The sequence below is a fragment of the Muntiacus reevesi genome, chromosome 9, assembly GCF_963930625.1.
Source record: "Muntiacus reevesi chromosome 9, mMunRee1.1, whole genome shotgun sequence".
NCBI classification, from domain to species: Eukaryota; Metazoa; Chordata; class Mammalia; order Artiodactyla; family Cervidae; genus Muntiacus; species Muntiacus reevesi.
The window spans coordinates 12,039,798-12,059,317 of NC_089257.1; the positions used below are offsets into that span (position 1 = coordinate 12,039,798).

Consider the following 19,520-nt stretch of genomic DNA (forward strand, 5'->3'; position numbering starts at 1 on the left):
CTGGGTTCGATATTTCGTTTGGGATGATTCCCCTGGAGAAGGAAATTGCAACCCACTCCAGTATTCTTGCCTAGAGAATTTCAAGGACAGAGGAGCCTGGCAGGCTACAGTCCATGGGTTTGCAAAGAGTTGGACATGACTGAGTGACTAACTTATAAGGCTTACATTAATGCTAAGTGATTAGATTTAGTCAACATGCATTATAAATACTTTTAATTAGCTCTTATATTCATTTTTTATATTCCCATCACCACCTTCCTGTTACTCCTTTTCCAACTCATAAGAAGCTTCTGTGGTTTCTGTCTCCATCTTACATCCCTTTAGTGAACCTCAGCCAGCTTCATCTAAGACACTTAAAGATCTTTACTAGAATAACATGCAAGATTCCCTCTTGATCAAATTCCTTTCATCCCTCTACACATATTAACAACCTTCCAAAATTCCCCATTTCTTAGGGAGTAAAAAGAAACTTCCAAACTTTATATTCATGGGTTTTATGTCCATTTTATAACTCCTTTCAAACATATATACCATTATTTGGGAAATCTACTACTTCAGTTTAGTTGTAACTTGAGATCTCAGAAGATAAAGGTCTCCTGCATATGTGGTTACTAAAGTTCCTTGTGTCTATACTCTTAACAGAAATTTCTCTAGGCGGCAACAGGAGTAATCTTAAAAACTTAGAACATTTTATTTGTCAAATAAACTCAAAAGAATCCACACTCATTATATCCTGGGCACTTATCACTTATTGGAATGGAGTATAATATATTCAAAGTTGCATGATTGAAAATTACAGGTTTCTTTCAGGTAATGAAATGAAACATTATATGATACACATGGAGAACAGGAACGTGACAGAGTTTGTTCTACTAGGGCTCACAGAGAATCCAAAGATGCAGAAAATTGTATTTGTTGTGTTTCTGGTCATCTACCTCACCACTGTGGTAGGGAATGTGCTCATCATGGTCATCATCAATGCCAGTTCATCACTGAGGTCTCCCATGTACTTTTTCCTGGCCCATCTCTCCTTTGTTGATGTCTGCTATTCCTCTGTAAGTACCCCCAAACTGATTGCCGATTCACTCTATGAAAAGAAGACTATCCTATTTAATGGTTGCATGACCCAAATCTTTGGGGAACATCTCTTTGGAGCTGCTGAGATAATCCTGCTCACCGTGATGGCTTATGACCGCTATGTGGCCATCTGCAAGCCCTTGCACTATACAACCATCATGAACTGGCGGGTGTGTGGGCTGCTAGCGGGAGCCGCTTGGGTGGGAGGCTTTCTTCATGTATTCATTCAGGTCCTCTTTATTTTCCACTTACCCTTCTGTGGCCCTAATGTCATAGATCACTTTATGTGTGACCTGAACCCTTTGCTCAGTCTTGTCTGCACTGATACCCACACTCTAGGGCTCTTTGTTGCTGCCAACAGTGGTTTAATCTGTCTGTTAAACTTCCTTCTCCTGCTGGTCTCCTATGTGGCCATCCTTTACTCCCTAAAGACCTACAGTTTGGAGGCAAGACGCAAAGCCTTCTCCACCTGTGTTTCCCACATCACAGTGGTTGTCTTATTTTTTGTGCCCTGCACATTTGTGTACATGAGACCCGCAGCTACTTTACCTATTGATAAAGCAGTTGCTGTATTCTACACTATGATAACTCCCATGTTAAATCCCTTAATCTATACCTTGAGAAATGCCCAGATGAAAAAATGCCATTAGGCAATTGTGCAGTAGGAAAGTTATTTCAGCAGACAGATAAATGTACCTAGAACTCAACATTGATTAGTGTTAGTCACTCAGTTGTGTCTGACTCTGCAATGCCATGGACTGTATGTAGCCCACCAGGCAAATGTCAAAATGACATTTTGGATGAGCTCAGTAAGAACTACTCAAGGGATAAAGAAATTAACTACAGAAAATTATAGCATTTCTCATTGAATGGAACAGAAATAGCTACACAAAAGGAGAAAAACATAACCCAGTACTATTTCTTTCATACATAGAAGATTCTACCAAATTGATGTTAAATTTTACAACAGCAACCATGAATGTGAATTTGTAGACTTTCCTTCTGATAAGATTTTGAAAATGCTAAGTAGTTTGGTTTTGAGCAGTAATCTTTACAGGAATCCTAAGAAGCAGGCACTGCTATCATCCCAATTTTGTAAGTGAGGAAATATTCAGAATGGGGAGGATATTAAAACAGACATATTGAAAGAGTCAGTAATCAGAATATGATTGATTCTCCAGACCATAATCTTAAATGCTCTGGTACACTCTCCTGCAATTATGGTGGAAAAGTAATATAATTAATAGTTGCTCAGTTGGTAAAGAATCCACCTGCAATGTGGGAGATCAATCCCTGGGTTGGGAAGATCCCCTGGAGAAGGGAATGGCTATCCACTCCAGTATTCTGGCCTGGAGAATTCCATGGACTATATAGTCCATGAGGTCTCAAAGAGTGGGACACCACTGAGTGACTTTCACTTTCACTTCACCGTTTATTAAGCCAGGAGTTGGGCTTCCTGGTAGCTCAGTCAGTAAAGAATCTGCCTGCAGTACAGAAGACGTGAGTTCAATACCTAGGCCTGGAAGATCCCCTGGAGAAGGAAATGGCTACCCACTCCAGTCTCCTTGCTTGGAAAATCCCATGGACAAAGGAGTCTGGTGAGCTGCAGTCCATGGGGTCGCAAAGAGTTGGGCACAAATGAACAGCTAGGACTTTCACTTATTTTGCATGCTTGACAGATTGAATATACTGTTTCATTACTATAAATAAAAATTCCATTAACTTTCACTAGTAACTCTATATATTATTGTTGACAGTTGTATGTTGACTGTCACATTGTAGTATATAGTTATTACATAGCTATAAAAGCAATGCGTCATTGAACTTCTGTAACCATTGAATGAAGATTGCACAATCTTTTCCAATTTTCTTGTAAGGTTTCAGAATATCTAGTACTGCTCATGACACCATCTTAGGTTGAAAAATAATCATAAAAAGTGATGATTCAAAAATATCATTAGACAGGAATTTTATTTATTATATATGTAGTTATATTCCACAAAGTATTTGCGTGACATGTAATAATCATCAAGATGTGAATACCAGACAGACCGCCTTACCTGATTTCTGAGAAATAGGTATGCAGGTTGAGAAGCAACAGTTAGAACTGGACATGGAACAATAGACTGGTTCCAAATTGGGAAAGGAGTAGGTCAAGGCTGTATATTGTCACCCTGCTTATTTAACTTATATGCAGAGTACCTCATGCAAAATGCTGGGCTGGAGGAAGCGTAAGCTAGACTCAAGATTGCCAGGAGAAATATCAATAACCTCAGATATGCAGAGGACACCACCCTTAAGGCAGAAAGTGAAGGTCCTCTTGATGAAAGTGAAAGAGGAGAGTGGAAAAGTTGGCTTAAAACTCAACATTCAGAAAACGAAGATCATGGCATCTGGTCCCATCACATCATGGCAAATAGACGGGGAAACAGTGGACACAGTGACAGACTTTATTTTCTTGGGCTCCAAAATCACTGCAGTTGGTGACTCCAGCCATGAAATTAAAAGATACTTGCTTCTTGGAAGAAAAGCTATGACCAACCCAGACAGCATATTAAAAAGCAGAGACATTACTCTGCCAAGAAAAGTCCATATAGTCAAGGCTATGGTCTTCCCAGTGGTCACGTACGATTGTGAGATCTGGACCATAAAGATGGCACAAACCGTGGTTCTGGAGAAGACTCCAGGTTCCTAAAACTCCCTTGGACAGCAAGGAGATCAAACCAGTCAATCTTAAGGGAGATCAACTCTGAATATTCACTGGAAGGACTGATGCTGAAGCTGAAACTCCAGACAACTCATTGGAAAAGTTCCTGATGATGGGAAAGATTGAGGGCAGAAGGAGAAGAGGGCATCAGAGGATGTGGTGGCTGGATGGCATCATTGATGCAATAAACATAAACTTGGGCAAACTCCAGGAGATGTTGAGGGACAGGGAGGCCTGGCATGCTGCAGTCCATGGCATCACAAAGAGTCAGACACAAATAGGTGACTGAACAGTAACAAATAATCTCTATAATAAACCAAGAAGATATGCAGAAAGATATGTGTGCATACACCCATGCTCAATCCTGTCCAATTCTTTGTGACCCCATGGACTGTAGGTCCCTCTCTGTCCCTGTGATTCCCAAGCAAGAATAGTGGAGTGGGTTGCCATTCCTACTCCAGGGGAATCTTCCCGACCAGGGGATTGAAACTGTGTCTCTTGATTCTCCTGCATTGGCAGGCAGATTCTTTTTTTTTTTTTTTTTTGGCAGGCAGATTCTTTATCACTGGCACCACCTGGGAAGCAGAAAAAGGAAAGGATCAAAAAGTGTCCTAAAGAGAAAAGCATCAAAGCAAATGTATTGGAAGGCCAGTAACCAAGATTGACTAATTTCCCAGGTCAGGCACTGAACTTCAATGAAGTTCCAGGCAGTGATGTCAGAATGTTTACAGATAATTGTACTACTAACCATTTACTGAGCCAGAACCTGTGATTAACAGTGTATATATTGGATCATTATCACTAAAAATCTAATAATTTTTCATTAATAACTGTGCTTGTTTTTATATATCACCATTGATAGTCACATGGTACCTGCAATATTATAGTATGTAACTATTTAATGCTATAAACGCACTGGCCCTGTCTCCCTCCGAGGGGGGGATAATGAATATTACACCATTTCCAAATTCCCTTGCAGCCTTCGGCACCCTTTGGCATTGCTCATATAACCCAGGCTCTGCCGGTCACACATCAGAAAGAGTAAAGACTCAGATAAAAGGACATTCTGATGTCAGAAAAGCATTTCTGTTTTTCCCATAGACAGTCACCCTCTGTAAAGTACTGTAAAGTACATGCCTGCTATATAGCAATAGTTTCTACAAGATAGCACAATATCATATGCATGGTAAATACTGAATGTGTGGGTGAACATATAAAGGAGAACAATTAAAGTCACTAAAATGAAAGAAGTAGTACTAGAGGCTAGGGAATTCCTTTCTCCTTTAAGTTGATTGAACTTCAAGGAAAAGTCTGGCTTGACCTCAGAGGGAACTACAATTTGCTTTTATTGCTGTTTAAACTGAGGATGAGAAAGAAATTTAAACTACACCTCTCGGCATATGAGCGAATGTTTTACCTTAATATCCTCCCTGCTCTCAGCAAGAATTTTTTTATCTTATTAATATGAGCTCTTTAAGCGATATTCTTCAATTAACCTATTTACTTTTCAGTAACATTTCATTATTAAAAGCTGTTTTTAAAAATACATGGTTCTGTCTACATATAAAGCAATTTTAAGATAAACGCACTCCTTTTATACTTTTTTGTCTTAATTCACTAGCTAACAAATATTTGGAGCACACAGAATGTATTAGTCATGTTGATAGTTGCTGGGGGTGCAGTGGTTAAAAAAAGAGAGCTAGACAGACAGAAACCTGGATCTGCCTTCAAAAAGCTTAAGATCCATTGAAAAACTCCCAAGAGGAAGTAAAAAATTACAACAAGGTGTTATAAATTAGAAAATAGTGGAAGGACAAGATACCATGAAATGTGTAGGGAATAGAAATTTGTACAGCCACTATGAAAAACAGTATGGAGGTTCCTTAAAAAACTAAAAATAGAACTACCATATGATTCAGTGATTCAACTCCTAGGAATATATCCAGAGAAATCCACAATTTAAAGGGACGAACGCACCCCAATGTTCATTACAGCACTGTTTACAATAGCCAGGGCATAGAAGCAACCTAAATGCCCATCAACAGAGGATGGATAAAGAATATGCGGTACATATACACAATGGAATATAATCAGCCCTAAGAAATGAAACCGTGCCATTCACGGATGTGTGGACGGACCTAGAGACTATCATACAGAGTGAAGTAAGTCAGAAAGAGAAAAACAAACATTGAATATTATCACTTACATGTGGAATCTAAAAAATGATACAGATGAACTTATTTGCAAAGCAAAAATAGTCACACATAATAGAGAACAAACACAGTTACCAAGTGGGGAAGGGGGAGTGGAAAGAGCTGGGAGATTGGGACTGACATACACACTCTACTACGCATGAAACAAATAAACAATAAGAACCCGCAGTATAGCACAGAGAACTCTATTCAGTGGTGACCTAAATGGACAGGAAATCCAAACAGGAGGGGACATGCGTATGTGCATGACTGATTCACCTTGCTGTACATCAAGAAACTAATGCAACGTTGTAGAGCAACTATACTCTGATTAAAACTAATTTTAAAAAAGAACTATGAGGATCTGTAGAAATGTGTGTGCCCAGTTTAATTTTTAAATATGAATATGATAAAGTGTTATATAGGTTTCCTCACATATGAAAAAGTTTTTATTTTAAAAATTAAAGGCCAAATTATATGATGTAATTATTATAATATGTTGTTTGTACCTTAACATAAAGACACCAATGTTTTCAATTATTATTTTCACAAATCAAAACTGTTCATAAAAATTATAAATGTGAGTGTAGTTTGGCATAACCGCAACTGCTGACAGCAGTGATTAGCAACAGAAAAACACAAAAACATATGGGAATGAGTTTGTGGTGGCAGCAAGTTGGTCTGAGCAACATGGGTACATGGATGCAAAGGAAGAGAGAATTAGAACTGATAAAAGAACAGTATTTTAACTGTTTTAATGAGAATTAAAACTGTCTTGTGATATAAGAACCAGAACTTCAAGGGAAAAAAGTAAAAGTGGCATAAGCAATGAAGTGCAATGTGAGTAGAGATCACTGCCACAGCTGATGAACGAATGATCATATCTGGGTCCATCGGATCAGGTTCAGTGGGAAACCATGTGAAGCTTTTTTTAATAAATATCACCAGTTTCATTACCTCATTTCTGTCCAAACTGCCTGGAAAGACACACTAGAGTTGCGTTTAATGAGTAAAAAGTATGTGGATAAAGAGTATGTATCAGAATGTATCTCAGTTCTACCACTAACTTGAAGTTTGGTCAAACATGCCATCACTTCATCCATGGGCAAAATCTACACTCCCTCCAAAAGACTGAAATCCTGGCCTGGGAAGGAAGTCCACATTCTAAATTAATTCCTTCTTTGGATGCTCATTTCTCAGTCAAAGGGCTTTTTTTGGAGAGCTCATTACCCTTTTCATAGTTAGAGCCCTGACATAATTATTGATTGCATGTGAACTTTTTCAGTTCACATTACTCTGTTCTGTTCTCTGACTGGATCCCACCTAATACAATATGGAAAATACGTAATACAATGCTAGTCTTATAAGCATATCATAAATAGTATTTCTTTTACTGTACAGTCAAGATTTAATGAACAAGAAAATTCACACAAAAAAATTCTATATTGAGGCCAGAGTCCAAAGTAAAGGAGTATCATTAGGCATGTTTTAATAATCAGTAGTAACCAACACATCTCCATGCTACGTAATAAGACCAATTCAAACTCTTGACTTTTACTTATTAGCTTCTGAAGGTATTTCCAGATTTCCTGTGAATAGATAAGTATTTATTGATTAAGGCACATTAAGTTGTGATAAGGAGAGTGAGATGGGACACAGTAAGTCTGGATTCCAACCCAAGCTTTAGTTCTTGTGCTTAAGTGGCAATCAGCAAGTGTTATTCATTCCCTTGTTAGATTCAATATATCATCAAGAGGCTTGGACTAGAGTACCTCTATTACTTCTATCCATAACGTTTAATGATTCTGTTTAACTATTACCTGAAGTCACTTTTTTCTTCCAGAGTTTCTTCATAGCACGTTTAACCTCAGCATTTCTGAGGGTATAGATTAAAGGATTTAACATAGGGGCCACCATAGTGTAAAAGACAGCAACAGCTTTATCAACGGGCAGAGTGGCGACTGGGCGAAGATACACAAACATGCAGGGCACGAAGAATAACACAACCACCGTGATGTGAGAGCCACATGTAGAAAGGGCTCTGCGTCTCCTCTCCAGGCTAGAGTTCTTCAGGGAGTGCAAGATGACCACATAGGAGACCAACAGGAGAAGGAGGCTTAACAGGCAGATGAACCCACTGTTGGCAGCAACAAAGAGGCCAAGGATGTGGGTGTCCACGCAGACAAGCTGCAACAAAGGGTACAGGTCACACATGAAGTGGTCTATGACATTGGGGCCACAGAAGGGCAGCCGGGCTGTAAAGAGGATCTGAACGCTTGCGTGGAGAAACCCTCCGGTCCAGGCCACCCCCAGCAGGAGCAGGCACAGCCTGCGGCTCACGATGGCCGTGTAGCGCAGAGGCCTGCAGATGGCCACGTGGCGGTCATAGGCCATCTCCGTCAGCAGGATGATCTCAGCAGCACCAAAAACGTGTTCTGCATAGACCTGAGCCATAGAGCCATGAAAGGAGATTGTCTTGAGCTCACGAAGGGAGTCCACAATCAACTTAGGAGCCGAAGAAGAAGAGTAAATTGTGTCTATCAAGGAAAGGTGGGTCAGGAAGAAGCACATGGGGGAGTTCAGAGCCTGGCTGGTGGTGATGGTGACCACAACGAGCAGGTTGCCTGAGAGGGTTACCATGTACAAGACCAAAAACCCCACAAACACTACCTTTTGCATTTGGGGGTCCTGTGTAAGACCTACTAGAATGAACACAGTCACATTCCTTTCATGATCCATCTATGTGGTGCAGGTAATAAAAATTTCGGGAAAGAATGCTTTGCCTTAAAAAGAAAAGAAAAAAGAACCATGAAAAAAGTGAAATATACCGAAACTCTGCCTTTTAACAGTACTCTGATGATGTCACAGATGAGTCTTGCTTTTCCCAAAATGCTATAGGAATAGTGTCTTAAAAGTTATTTTAGTTGACCTAGTCTTTTTTTATTCTAATCTCAAATTATTTCTATAAGACATAGAGTAACCAAAAGAAAGAAATTCAATTTCCTTGGCCATAGTGTCTGAAATACTTTAATGGAACATCAATTTATTGGAATAATTTGGACATTAGTAGAAACAATTTTGGAGGATAATCTAAAAGTTTATGCACAAAATAACATGAATTGAAAAATCACAAAATAGTCTATTTTTACAAATTATGTAAAAATAGGGGGAAATTTGGTGAATATATTTATTGAATTAGCATTTAAAGATTACAGATTTTATATGCACCTTTTAAAAATAAAGTTCAAATTCAACAATTTCACTTAGAAAATGTTATAAACTTTTCTAATCTATGTTTAAACATATGCATAGAAGATTGGTAAGATAAATAATTTAATACATTGAGGACATTTGCTCCTGAATGTGAGATTATGGTTTATATTTTATTTCCCATGTTTTTCAATATTTTCCAAATTTCTACAGCTTACATAACTAATTCTATGATTAGAAATTAAATATAACCTTCATGTTTTGTCTTAGAGTTCTAAAGCTGAAACTATGTGGTTTTAAATTGACTGGAATATGCATGAGAAAACAGACATAGGGAATTGTATTTTGACACATCATGGGATCCCAAGAAATATCTGAATATAATTAAAGTAACTGCTCTAATATACTCAAAATTGTTATCAATTCACCAGCTAGACATAGAGTAGGGGCAGGATTGGGTGCTCACTGCTTTGAGAAAATTACTGTGAGGCGTGAGGCTGCCCTGACTGCCCCATGGGTCTCATAACTACCCTAAATCCCATCTTTACTCTACCATGCAAAGATTATTGTCCTCTGCATTTAACTTATACCATTTATACTTGTAGCCAATAAGTCCTCTGAATAACCAAACCGATCAGTTTACTACAAAGTCTATTTCAACTTACTTGATGAGGAATACACATATTATTCAATTAAACTTTAAGGTAGTATATAAAACTAAGTTTTATAGGACATCAATAATGACATTATTAATGTTCACTTTTTCCTGTATCTCAGACTCCATTATTCTCTTTATATATTATTAAAGCAAAAAAAGCAGTGAAGAGTAAAATGAGTTCTCCCAGTTACACATGGTCAAGTTGAATATTGAGGTATGTGGAAAGGAAACCTCTTACAAATGATCCCATCAACTCTTCATTGAGAAGCTAGCTTTAGAGTTCCAAGCCCCAGGATAGTGGTCTCCCTTCTGGATAGGACAGGGCATCAGAGAATCCTTCCATGAAAAAGAACACCTGAGGAACAAGTTGCTTCTAACTGCCATTTCTTCCCTGGAGAAGACGGCCCTTGGGAGAACCAAGAACCTAATAATACATTTTTATAATTTCCTGAAGGCCTATAGCAAAGATTGGATTTCATGATCAAAATCACATAGAAAATCTCAAATGTGATTCATTCATTTTTATTATTTCACTTATTGTTTCAGCTTCTTGCAAACCGTCAAGTAATCAGGACATAAGTTAAAAATAGTTCTCTTATCAATGTCTTCAATATCCTCTGTTAACAGACAGACTCAAACACATGATCATTTTCTTCCTTTGTACCTTCGCTGTGTACCTGTAGTTCTGTACCTTAGCTATGCCTATTAACATTCAAATCCTCTATAATACATATTTTTGGAGAAATGAGAAATAAAGTGTTCATCTCACAGAATAATTCTTTTCTCTCATAAGGGCATTCATACTGCAGTTGATAGGCAAGAACTTAGACAAACTTCCTTCCAAGAGGAGAAACCTTTATTACTTGTTTAAATTCCATATGCCCACACATTATGAAATACAAACTTTTACTATAAATCTGCTGTTTTCTCATTCTTAATAGAATGCAGAAATTAATTTTCACCATATGATTCTTATAATAATCATTAAATGTTGTTGGGTTTTTGCTGTGTTCACACTATACTAAGTTTTACATTCACTATTCCATTTACAACAACTTCACAACAATCCTGTGAGGTTGGTAAACTATTACCTACTTTAAAGATAAGGAAATGTGGTTAGAAGGTAAACAACTTGCCCGAGTCATGATAGAAAAATAAAATAGAGCAGTCTGTATTAAAAAATCAGGATGTCTGCCTCTAGCTCTTTGGTATTTAGGTCTCCAGTATAGGTCTAGTTTACTTCTTGGAATCAGCAATGTCAGAGTTCGGACAAAGCCACCACCTATGACCATGTGTAATCTATGGCAGTTATTTTGGCAAGCTGTGTGATGTATAGTCAGATGTTAATGAGTTCAGGATCTATTTAACAAGTTCAGAAATTTTGTGCCCTAAAATTCTTCCAGCACCAAAGGATAGTTAGAGCGTTTGGGGTGGACGTGTACACACTGCTGGATTTAAAATGGATCAATGCTTGGAAGTGTATAGCACATGGAACTCTGCTCAATGTTATGTGGCACCCGGGAGGGGAGGGGAGTTGGGGGAGAATGGACACGTGTATATGTACGGCTGAGTCACCTGAAGCTATCACAGAATTGTTAATTGGCTATACTCCAATACAAATAAAAAGTTTAAAAGAAAATTCTTCCAGGTCCTTGCATTTTATCAACTCGTATGCTCTTTTCAAATAAGGAAGCTGAGGCCCAGAGAGGGAACATGGCTGATTAGTGGTCAGTAAGAATCCAAGTCTTTTAATGCCCAACACAGTGATTTTATTACCCCGCCACACCTTACCTCCCATAAGATGACTTAAGTCTAGTGTATACAAAGGGGAAAGAAAAATCACCTTAAGCTGACCAAGAAAATTAACTTTCATCTCTTATCTTCAGCAATATGTGCCTTGACTCTCTAAGAGAAAGGTCTAAGTCTTAGGTCAGGGATGCAAAATCTCAGTTATATTGCAGGGACCACATCCACTTCAGCAGAAATAAGATCTTGCTAGTTAGAAGATCCAAGAAAGTTTGAAAATAATCAGAATAAAAAGTGCCTCAGAACTTGGGGTTTAATGTGTATTCCCAACCACAGCAAAGGGTACGTTTTCCCTTGTAAATGCTATAAATTTATACATTCTCAATTTGGAATTCAATATGAGCTGACAAATTCCTTCAAAAAACATGATGTAAATGCTGACCTTCCCCTCAGTCCCATGCAGACTTAAAAACTGTCTTCAGAATCCACAGATTGTAACCCTATTCTGGATAAATCATAGATAAATCCATATACAGGAAGAACAAATATTTCTGCTAAAGATCCCAGGGTATCTAAAAGTAACCCCCCATAAAATATCAGAGAATAAATCTTTAATGATTTTCACTGTAAAAATCCCTTGGAAAAAAACAGGAGTATTAAAAACTCTATAAAAAAACAGCAATTCTAGTTCACTTACTGTGGCTTCCCTGTGGTTAAGAAGAATGCCCAAGGTATTTAGAAATATGAAATAACCATTACTTGTAATATCAAATCATGTGTGTTTCTCAAGTCCCCACTGCCTGGACAATTCTACAGGAAGCATTTCTGTCAAGATGACACAAATTTATTTAAATGGATTCAGCATGCTCCAATGCCTTGGAAAATCGAGTCAAAAGAAAAGAAAATGCTATGTTGAATTTGAAACCCAAAGTCTTAGGTACTAAGAGGAACTTTCTGACCTTCAGAACCTAGTCGATGGACATAGAAGAAGAGACGCAAATACTTCTGTTACCAATACGCCCTTCTTACTCTTCTCTTAAAATGAGGAAACATCTTCTCCATGAATCTTAGTGTTTAGAGAGGACACTGAGAACATCAAAGAACCAGCCTTTCTATCTAAGGCGTTATCCTCCCAGGAATTAATTATCTCTGTTTTTTTTTTTAAGGTTTTGCCCAGAAGCAGGTATCTGCGGGAATTCATCCATGAACAACACATTTTCACCTGATTGGTTCTTCCCCTGAACTTTGACAGCCTGTATTCTTGGTCTGGAAAACTATGTGATAAAGTACTCTTCATGCAAGCCCTTGGGTATCAAGAGCTGAGGCACGAAGGACTCTAAATGATGGAACCGTCGGGTTTCATCCAGGTGGAATATCCCTAAGAAAATTTACTCACTGACTGAGGTCACCAGAGGAGGTTGAGATACATATAGGTTCATGATTATTATATCTTGAGTAACTGACTATTTAACCATTATAAAATGTCTTTCTTGGTCTATAGCAACAATTTATGGCCTAAAGTTTATTTTGTCCTATATTTGCATTGTCTGTTCTTTCACCTCTCTTTTTGCTACTATTTCCATAATATATATTTCTTGCCATTTTCACTTTCTACTTATCTGTGTCTTGGAATTATGAACCTTGTAGATAGAATATATATGAGTCATGATTTTGTCCATTCTGCCAATCTCTGCCTATTAACTGGAGTGCTAAACCATTTCTATTTTATAAAATTACTGGTAATTCAGGGCTCCCTCAACAATGAGATGACTCCCATATCTGTGCTAATCCACCTAACTCTTGACTACTGAGAGGGTAACAGGCAGGAAGGCAGGGGTCTCCAAACGGATGAAATAGGCTGCAAGTGTCAGACATTTTTATCTCTCTTAAGCGGCAGGAGGAAACAAACTACCGATATTTTTTTCCTTCTCTATACAAATTTAGAAGGAGGTTCCTCTTAAAATACTGTGTTGCCATGACACCTGGTTTCACCTGAAACTAACTATTCTCAAACCTTGAGTTAACCAATACATTTTTTCTTATGGAAATATTTGTCTTAAGCTCTGCTAATGTATCCCAGACTGTCTTCATGTTGGTTCCGCCAAATGGCTCAACCTACTTGACAAACCGGTATGTTATACTCAGATATTGTTCCCCTAATCTATGTAAGCAAAACTATTTGTGTGGTAATCTGCCCCTCTACAAGATTCAAGTCAATCGTTTTATGGTCTGGGATGAATTACCTGGTGCCATTCTGAGTTTTAAGACATCCTTTCTTTTCATTAACAGACTGCTAGTGACCAAGTAACATCCAGCCGAAGACTAGCAGGGGGGCACTCTTTCTGCCCCCTTCTTATGCCTGTGTCAGAAGCTTCCTCTATCTCCTTTATGCTTTAATAAAACTTTATTACACAAAAGCTCTGAGCGATCCAGCCTCGTCTCTGGCCCCGGATTGAATTCATCTCCTCCGGAGGCCAAGAATCCCAGAGTCTTATCATTCAGCAGCAACCATGCACTGCACAGTGTTTCTTGAGGGATAAAGGAACAGGGGGAAGTTGATACTAACTAACTTAAGTTTCAACCTGTCACTTATACTATGTCAGCAAATGATAAGGCTGCTGCTTCATTTGTGGATTATTAATTTATTCACTCCTCTATCATCTGACAACTCAATTCTCTCTTCTGCTCAGCTGAGCCCTTGAGTCTATATGTAAAATTATGATATCTGTGAATAATGATGGTCTTATATTTTATTTTCCCATCTTTATGCCTTTCATTTTATTTTCCTGTTGTATTATATTGGATGGGCTTCCCAGATGGTGCTAGTGGTAAAGAACCCATCTTCCAATGCAGGAGATCTATCTAAGAGACGCAGGTTTGATCCCTGGGTCAAGAAGATCTCCTGGAGGAGGGCATGGCAAGTCACTTCAGTATTCGTGCCTGGAGAATCCCATGGAAAGAGGAGCCTGTTGACCTACAGTCCATAGGTTTGCAAGGAGTAGGACACGACTGAAGCAACTTAGCACATTATATTGGATAAGACCTCCAATACTATATTAAATATAGTATTTAATATATCCAATGCTATATTAAATTTCTGAGACTTTTCAGAAAACCATGCCCCAGAAATCCACAGATTCTATCCTCTGACTCCTGGTCAAGCCATTAAATTAAAATCACTCATAATTATTCATCTCCTGCATATATCATTTATAGAACAGAAAAAAACAGATGGATGCCTGCCAAACTGCTAATACATGGTATCATCAAATGAGGTGCAGGTGTTTTTAAAAGAAGCATTTCAGTTAACCAAATATTTCGCCACACCCTTGTTCATAAGGATGCACGAGTTTCATAACTGTTTTATCTCCTGCCACCACTATAATTTAAACTTTATTAAAGGGATCAATATATTGATTATATAACAATTCATTGATTGTTAACTAACTCTAGTTCCTCCTCTAACAAATGAGTTTTCATCGGATGAATCTCATGGAGAGATTTTAAATTCAATTTCCTAACATGTTTGACCATCAATATCAGTATTGTCACAGATTTCATTGAAATCAAATTAATCCTACCAGTTATACCTGTATTAACATAAAAAACAGGTACATTATGATTTATTTACTGGCTCCCTTTTTAGCAACAATTATGTTTCTATTATTTGAATTAATTTTCACTCAGATCCCCCCATTTGATATAATGCAGGGTTCCCCCTATCTTCCAGTTATCTAAGGCCCATTTTGCAGACTCTATTACGAATCCATTGGATACTTAGTAAGAATCAGTACAGTCCATCTGATGTCACTACCATTAATCCACTTCTCATTCCACAAGTGTCAGGGGAAGCACACTGACTGAAACCGCCCACCCTGGCCAGGCACCGTAGTGACCATCTGCGTGAGTTGTTTTATGACAGGAGATCCTGACAAGGGATACGGAACAAATAAGCCACCACCAACCGGAAGAGTTCCGGAAAGCTCGAAAGGAGACACCACGTGTCGGTCCACTTCCCAGAATCCCTCTCGCTAGCATCCATCTTGGCTGAGCGATGCCTGCACCACCAGGAAAGACTCTGAGTTAGAATGATTGGCCAAAGACCGCCCGGAAACTAATCCCATCACCATAAAACCCAAGACTGCAAGCCACGCGCAGAGCAGTTCTCCTGGGTTCCCTCACCCTCCTGCTGTCCACCCGAGTGCCCTTTCCCAATACAATCTCTTGCTTTATCAGCACATGTGTCTCCTTGGACAATTCATTTCTGAGTGTTAGACAAGAGTCCAATTTCGGGACCTGGAAGGGGTCCCCCTTCCTGCAACACAAGGAGCACCACTCTTAATTATATTCATTGAGTAGATTTACATTTTCCTCTTCAGTGAATTGGTTTCTATGCTGCTGCTTTCCAGATTGAGAGATGACTTTTCACTCTTGAGCCACCATTTGTAAATAATACTGATTTTAGGCATCCTCCAATAACTGATCATAGCGAGGGACTCCTTCAGCCATGAGGTTTACATATTCTTCAGAAGGATCTAATATAGGGCTTGAAGGCAAAGCAGCCATTGTTCAGACATGCAATGATTGCCGCATTCACACATTCTTTTTTTTTTTTTTTTTAATTTTATTTATTTTTTTTTTTTTCAGTGGGTTTTGTCATACATTGATGTGAATCAGCCATAGAGTTACACGAATTCCCCATCCCGGTCTCCCATCCCACCTCCCTCTCCACCCGATTCCCCTGGATCTTCCCAGCCCAACAGGCCCGAGCACTTGACTCATGCCTCCACACATTCTTAAATTTGATTTCCTACTTGATAAACTAACTTTTCTGTTCATTTCCCGACATACTAGAATGATCATCTGACATAATTCAGGGTATTTTAGATTTCAATAATGTACGTCCTTCAGTAATAAAAAGCAGCTTCAGGTAAAGTTCAATTCAGTTCAGTTCAGTTCAGTCACTCAGTCGTGTCCGACTCTTTGCGACCCCATGAATCGCAGCACACCAGGCCTCCCTGTCCATCACCAATTCCCGGAGTTTACCCAAACCCATACCGATCGAGTCGGTGATGCCATCCAGCCATCTCATCCTCTGTCATCCCCTTCTCCTCCTGCCCCCAATCCCTTCCAGCATCAAGGTCTTTTCAAATGAATCAACTCTTCGCATCAGGTGGCCAAAGTACTGGAGTTTCAGCTTCAGCATCAGTCCTTCCAATGAACACCCAGGACTGATCTCCTTTAGGATGGACTGGTTGGACCTCCTTGCAGTCCAAGGGACTCTCAAGAGTCTTCTCCAACACCAGAGTTCAAAAGCATCAATTCTTTGGCACTCAATTTTCTTCACAGTCCAACTCTCACATCCACACATGACCACTGGAAAAACCATAGCCTTAACTAAATGGATCTTTGTTGGAAAAGTAATGTCTCTGCTTTTTAATATGCTATGTAGGTTTGTCATAACTTTCCTTCCAAGGAGTAAGCGTCTTTTAATTTCATGGCTGCAATCACCATCTGCAGTGATTTTCAAGATATTGCATTACATCATGCTATTTTATCCTCTTCAAAATATTTTTTTTTCTTCTTGTGTGGTGGTATTCTTAGAAAGTTTTATTTGAATGTAATATAAATTCACAAATATAACTGCCAGTTATACCTCAAAAGTGAAAGTGCAAAAAGTGAAGTTGCTCAGTGATGTCCGACTCTTTGTGACCCCAATGGACTGTAGCCCACCCAGGTTCCTCTATCCATGGGATTCTCCAGGCAGGAATACTGGAGTGTGTTGCCATTTCTTTCTCCAGGGGATCTTCCCTAGCAAGGGATTGAGCCAGGGTCTCCTGCTTTGCAAGTGAATTCTTTACCACCTGAGCCACCCGGGACACCCTCAGTGATACCTCGTTAAGAAGTATACCTTAAGTAAAGAAGCTATACCTTAGTGGGGCCTTAAGCATTCATTCCGTTCAGTTTTTTCTGAGGTGTAATTACATCATCCCTAATTTTGAGTTGAGTTTACCTGATGTTGTATATTCATCCTGAAACAAGTTAAAAGTAAGAATAATAAATTCTGCAGCACCCCATCAGCACAAGTGACTAGAGAAGGGACACAGGGGGGAAATTCTCAGGAACTCAAGCCTCTGCTCCTTCGTATGGGTCCTCTTCTTATTCCTCTTTTCCTACAGGAGAAAATACATGAGCATTCTTGGGGGAATACCCATCAATGTACACTTGTAGGAAGATGACTGGAATGTCAACAGTGATAAAACTGCATTTGTGTACACGAATGTGTATGTGCATGTGTGGGTGAGTGGGGGTGTGTGTGAGAGAGAGAAGACAGTTACGTGTTCATTTTGTGGCCAATAATAATATGGCCCAACTTTAGTCTTGGGTTTATCTGCCTAATGTTTTTCTTACAGAAAATAATTCTGAGAAAAATTACTGCGATTGGTCTAAATTGATCCTCACAATTGCGATCCCTGTGCTATTCTCAGGGAAATCAGTTATCTGAACGCCAGACTGGATTCCGGGAGCAAATGAACAATGTGACAGAATTCCTCCTGCTTGGCCTGACACAGAGCCCGGAGGTACAGAAGCCCCTGTTTGCTCTGTTTACCCTCCTCTGCTTTCTCACTGTGACAGTCGCCACTAGCAGAGCCTCAGGTTCCCCCATGTATTTTTTCCTGTCTTTCTTGTCCTTCATAGACTGCTGCTGCTCTTCTACCATGGCCCCCAAAATGATACTTGACTTACTTGCTCAAAAGAAAGCCATCTCCTTCAGCGGGTGTATGACTCAGCTCTTTGCAGAGCATTTCTCTGGAGGAGTTGAGATCCTCTTGCTCATGGTGAGGGCCTGTGACCGCCACGTGGCCATCTGCAAGCCCGTGCAGCACACCATCTCAGTGAACAGGCAAGTGCGTGGCCTCCTGGTGACCACGGCCTGGGTCAGAGGATTTCTTCACGCTCTGTTTCAGATTATTTTCTTAGTCTGGTTGTCCTTCTGTGGCCCCAGCGTCACTGACCATTTCATCTGCGACCTTTTCCCTCTGCTGAACTCTCCTGCACCGCCACTCACGTCTTTGGTCTTTTTGCTGCTGCCAACAGGGTGCTGATGTGCATGCATCTTTTCCATTCTTATCACCTCCTGTGTTCTCATCCTTTGCTCCTAAGAACACGCAGCACTGCAGAACAGCAGAAAGCTCCCTCCACTTGCGCTTCCCATGTTGCCGTAGGGGTCCTGTTCTTTGTAGCCTGTATGTTTATGTACCTTCGGCCCAAGATCACCTTCCCTATTGATAAAGCGCCGGCTGTGCTTTATACCATGGTAACACCCATGTTAAACCCTTTAATCTAACCCTCAGAAACTCAGAGGTGAAAATGCCATGAAGACGCTCTGGAGCCAAAGAGTAACCTTGGGTAATAATTTTTGTGAGTAGAGAAGATAAAATCTATTCATATCTTAAGGACAAGAGTGACTAATAGAAAGGATAATGATTTTTAAGTTAAAATATGTGACTTTAAGTATATTGTTCACCCCCTTGCTTTCTGGAATCTTTAATGGTTCATCTTTCATAAAACATCAAGATTTGATTAAATGATGACTAAAGCTCTTCAATTAGAAACTTCTTTGCTTCTATAAATTACTACTAATCAAGGGATGTTGTTTTTTTTTTAAAAATTACTTTTTAATTTTATTTTTTCAGGGTTTTTGTTTTTTTTCTATTTTGCTACACTGAGTCTTCGTTGCAGCACGCGGCTTTCTCTGGTAGGAGTGAGCGAGGGCGTCTCTCTAGTTGAGGTGCTCGGGCTTCTCACCGCAGCTGCTTCTCTAATTTCAGAGCACGGGCTCTAGGTGTCAGGGCTTCAGCAGTCGTGGTGGTGGGCTTCTGCAGTTGTGGCTTCTCAGCATGTGGGATCTTCCCGGATCAGAGACTGA

At 39.4% G+C, this 19,520-nt stretch overlaps 3 protein-coding genes across 3 annotated transcripts; 2 read left to right on the forward strand and 1 right to left on the reverse strand.

Moving 5' to 3' along the window:
- The first annotated feature begins 839 nt into the window (after window positions 1-839).
- Window positions 840-1,727, forward strand: LOC136174041 (olfactory receptor 4C46-like). Its single transcript, XM_065943834.1, has one exon. The coding sequence runs from the start codon at window positions 840-842 to the stop codon at window positions 1,725-1,727; it is 888 nt and encodes a 295-aa protein (XP_065799906.1).
- A 6,058-nt stretch (window positions 1,728-7,785) lies between these two features.
- On the reverse strand, window positions 7,786-8,715 carry LOC136175637 (olfactory receptor 4C12-like). Its single transcript, XM_065945887.1, has one exon. It carries the CDS (start codon window positions 8,713-8,715, stop codon window positions 7,786-7,788), a length of 930 nt encoding a protein of 309 aa, XP_065801959.1.
- A 9,405-nt stretch (window positions 8,716-18,120) lies between these two features.
- On the forward strand, window positions 18,121-18,696 carry LOC136175638 (olfactory receptor 4C5-like). Its single transcript, XM_065945888.1, has one exon. The coding sequence runs from the start codon at window positions 18,121-18,123 to the stop codon at window positions 18,694-18,696; it is 576 nt and encodes a 191-aa protein (XP_065801960.1).
- Window positions 18,697-19,520: the final 824 nt, after the last annotated feature.

Bases quoted from the DNA above. Each gene is read 5' to 3' on its own strand.
- LOC136175638 (XM_065945888.1), top strand. From the start codon at position 18,121: ATGAACAATGTGACAGAATTCCTCCTGCTTGGCCTGACACAGAGCCCG.
- LOC136174041 (XM_065943834.1), top strand. From the start codon at position 840: ATGGAGAACAGGAACGTGACAGAGTTTGTTCTACTAGGGCTCACAGAG.
- LOC136175637 (XM_065945887.1), bottom strand. From the start codon at position 8,715: ATGGATCATGAAAGGAATGTGACTGTGTTCATTCTAGTAGGTCTTACA.